Source organism: Arachis ipaensis, chromosome B08 (assembly GCF_000816755.2).
Source record: "Arachis ipaensis cultivar K30076 chromosome B08, Araip1.1, whole genome shotgun sequence".
In the NCBI taxonomy this organism is placed as follows: Eukaryota; Viridiplantae; Streptophyta; class Magnoliopsida; order Fabales; family Fabaceae; genus Arachis; species Arachis ipaensis.
Genome location: NC_029792.2, coordinates 1,789,653 through 1,793,548, shown reverse-complemented (window position 1 = coordinate 1,793,548; position 3,896 = coordinate 1,789,653). Strand labels below are relative to the sequence as shown.

Sequence of the window (3,896 nt, the reverse complement as noted above, 5' to 3'; positions counted from 1 at the left end):
TTATTATATTTAATTTATTTTTAAAAATTAGATTCAAGAACGATTTAAAATTACCTGGCACGATCAGCATGTGACCTATTTATAACTTGTTGCTGGATTGAACGAATGAATACACAGATGGTTGGAAAATCGATTTAAAATTTTAAAATTATTAAGCAACGCAATGTCTATCGTGTAAATGGTTAGAAATTGGAAAAGAATTTTTACTCTATCAGCTACAACATGAACAATGTCTTCCACAACAAATTATACAGGTCATCATCATCACATGTGAGGGGTCCTTCTTCTTATTTAATTTTTAGTTTGGAATTATTGTTGTCCAAGATACGGAACATGCATCATGAACAAGAATCATTATTAGGTGAGACTCAAGTATGCCTTACAAAGGAAGAAGACAATTACATATACATTATACTTTGGCATTTATCACTCTATAGAAATATAATCTTGACCGTTGTGCTAATTTGTTTGTTCATGAGTAAACACATTATGACACTTTGGAATTAAAAACCACGGAACTTTTCAGCAACCAAATGTTTGTTTTCCAACGAAAGTCATAAGAATGCGATCAACATGACAACCTACTCCCAACTTGAATGGTGTCATCACCAATGCATGCATCATAGCTTTTAACTCTTCTAAGTTCTAACCTTTCAAATACCAAAACTCTACCAAGTTATTGAAGTTGAAGTGAAGAGAAATTAAACCTCAATACAAACGTTCCATGAATGGAGAAGAGAAACCTACTCATCAAAGATGAACCCTTTATCCAACACCCTTTTATTGTTTCTCTTGTTCTGATTGTGGGATTTGTTGTGATGGACCCTTTTCATCTGGGTCCATTGGGGAATCATGAGTTCAGACCCGTGAAGCATGACATTGCACCATATCATCAAGTCATGAAAAATTGGCCTAGGGACAACTTAAGCAGGCTAGGACTTTATGGCAAATCAGAATTTAAGGACCAAGTCTATGGACCTGAGTCACTCGAATTCGACAACTTGGGTCGCGGTCCTTACACCGGTTTAGCCGATGGCCGTGTGGTTCGATGGATGGGAGAGGAACTTGGTTGGGAAACATTTGCAGTTGTCACCTCCAATTGGTTACTATCTATCACTATAGTATTCCCCTTTATTATTTTGTCAGGCAGTTACTTTTCTAAAAACATTTTCATACAAAGATGATATTACAACTGTCAAATAGTTCAATCAAATATATTAAATTATTTAACAGTTTGTAATACTATCTTTAAGAATGGAAACTCAGATGCAGTCGACTTCACGTGAAGTTGATAGCTGAGAGTCGTTAGATGATTTAATTGATTTGACTAAATTTTCATCTAACGGCCCTCAACTATCAACTTTACGTGAAGTCGACTGCACCTAAATTTTCACTATCTTCAAATTATTTTTGTCCTAATACAGTTACTGAACAAATTTTAGAAAATACATAATTTCGGATATGCAATACATGTATTTTAAGCTAATCTAATGTTAATTATGATTAGGACGGAGAAGGTTTGCTTGAGAGGGAATGATTCAACAACTGCGAAGCAATGGAAGCATGAGAAAACGTGTGGGCGTCCACTTGGTCTAAGATTTGACAAAGAGAGTGGAGATCTATATATAGCTGATGCATATTATGGTCTTCTTGTGGTTGGACCAAATGGTGGACTTGCTACACCTTTGGCAACTCATGTTGATGGAGAGCCTATTCTCTTTGCTAATGATCTTGACATTCATAACAATGGTTCCATCTTCTTCACTGACACCAGCAAAAGATACAACAGAGTGTACTACTATACTATTTCTCTGTTTCTTGTTAATTAATTAATATTATGGGGGTTATTAGTTATTAATTACTTGTTTAATTTGCAGTGCGCACTTCTTTATATTGTTGGAAGGAGAAGCTACTGGTAGGCTTCTGAGATATGATCCTCCAACTAAAACAACTCATGTTGTCTTGGATGGCCTTGCTTTTCCTAATGGTGTGCAATTCTCTAAAGATCAATCTTTCCTCCTCTACACCGAAACCACCAATTGCAGGTTACCACAATTTTGGTGTATTCGATATTTTAACATATATTTTATATTAAAAAATATTATTTATATATTAAAATTAATTATTAAAATTAACTTTTATATGTTTATGTATAAATTATATTTTAATATTTTATACTAATAATTTATTTTAGTGATTAGTTTTGATGTAAGTCTAGCATGATTAATTTTATATAACAGATGAATTAATCATTCAAATTTCAGTCAAATAAAAAAAAATTTGCTGTTACAATTTTAACAATAGAATATAATACTGAAAGGGATAAATCACCAAAAATACATTCAAATTTTGTTATGGACAAAAATATTCTCAAATAATTTAAAAATGCGATAAAATTTTGGTAATTTTTAATGTTAGGTAATTTTATCGTATTTTTAAATTATTTAAAAATATTTGTATCGATCTCAAAATTTAGATACATTCTTATTAACAATAAAACTATTCGATTGCATTTTTAGTCTGCTAAAAGATTGAGTTAACACAGAATTTATTGTCTACAAACGCACTTCAACAACTAATTTCGTCAAACTACCTCGATGTTTAATGAATATCACCTTAATTTATATTTCTTATGATTAAAATCATAGAAATTTTTCAAGTGATACTCCATTGTGTTGAAATAAAGTATTCCAGGTTTGATAACATTATATTATGAGTAAAGGATTGTTTTTGTCTCTAATATTTGAGGTAAGTCTTAAAGTTGTTCCTAATGTTTCAGTCGTCCTAACGTTTCAAAACTGACTCAATGCTGTCCTACCGTTAGGGATCTAGAATTGACGGCGGGACAAAATTGAGACGATTTTAAAATGTTAGGACTTAAATAGGACGAAAACGTTGGGGACAAAAATGATATATAGAAATTAATTTTAATTTTATCTTTCAATAATATCAATTTTTTACTATACATAGTATTCAATTATTTTTTAATCACATCTAAGTATTATTGAAAGATAAAATTAAATTAAAATTTATTTTTATGTATCATTTTTGTCCCTAACGTTTTCGTCCTATTCAAGTCTCTAACGTTTCAAAATCGTCTCAATTTTGTCCCGCTGTCAATTCCGTTAACGGATCCCTCACAGCAGAACAACATTGAGTCAATTTTAAAACGTTAGGGACTTAAATAGGACAAACTGAAACGTTAGGAACAACTTTAGAACTTACCCGAAACAAAAATATACTACTCTTATATTATTTAGAAGATATTGAATGGTAGATGACATGATGACAGGCTAAGGAGGCTTTGGATAGACGGTCCAAGAAGTGGGAGAGTGGAAGACGTAGCAGACCTGCCAGGTTTCCCAGACAACGTGAGAATGAACGAAAAAGGGCAGTTTTGGGTGGCAATAGACTGTTGTCGGACACCGGCACAAGAGGTTCTCAGTCACAACCCATGGCTAAGGAACATCTACTTCCGGTTGCCGGTAAGAATGAGCTTGCTCGCCAGAGCCATGGGAATGAAGATGTACACCGTCATCTCGCTTCTCGACGACAATGGACGCATCCTCGAAGTTCTTGAGGATCGAGAAGGTGACGTCATGAAGCTCGTCAGTGAAGTCAAAGAAGTCAACGGCAAGCTCTGGATAGGAACCGTGGCCCATAACCACATCGCCACCTTACCTTACCCCTGAAATGACTCAATTCTCCTCCACGTAGGATTTTCCTCATCGGTAGTAGTCAGCGAACTGCATGATCTATGTGTAACAATATTTATTTATAATAAAATATTTTGCCGCATGTTACATCGAGTTATTTTAGGATGAACGGATTAATATTATTACATTTATTCTGACTGTGAAATTGGAATTCTCTTAAACACAAATTTGTAGGATTTT

At 33.5% G+C, this 3,896-nt stretch overlaps 1 protein-coding gene and 1 pseudogene across 1 annotated transcript; one reads left to right on the top strand and one right to left on the bottom strand.

Moving 5' to 3' along the window:
* The window catches only part of LOC107610273, a 2,613-nt pseudogene extending 2,543 nt beyond the window's left edge, over positions 1 to 70 (bottom strand).
* Positions 500 to 3,803, top strand: LOC107612139 (protein STRICTOSIDINE SYNTHASE-LIKE 13). Its single transcript, XM_016313961.2, has 4 exons — positions 500 to 1,102; positions 1,508 to 1,792; positions 1,878 to 2,045; positions 3,293 to 3,803. The coding sequence occupies exons 1-4, from the start codon at positions 729 to 731 to the stop codon at positions 3,690 to 3,692; spliced, it is 1,227 nt and encodes a 408-aa protein (XP_016169447.1). The 5' UTR covers positions 500 to 728; the 3' UTR covers positions 3,693 to 3,803.

Excerpts from the sequence above, each read along its gene's own strand:
- LOC107612139 (XM_016313961.2), top strand. The coding sequence starts at position 729 with ATGGAGAAGAGAAACCTACTCATCAAAGATGAACCCTTTATCCAACAC. Across the intron at positions 1,793-1,877 it reads AGCAAAAGATACAACAGAGT|TGCGCACTTCTTTATATTGT; the intron begins GTACTACTATAC and ends TTTAATTTGCAG. Across the intron at positions 2,046-3,292 it reads ACCGAAACCACCAATTGCAG|GCTAAGGAGGCTTTGGATAG; the intron begins GTTACCACAATT and ends ACATGATGACAG.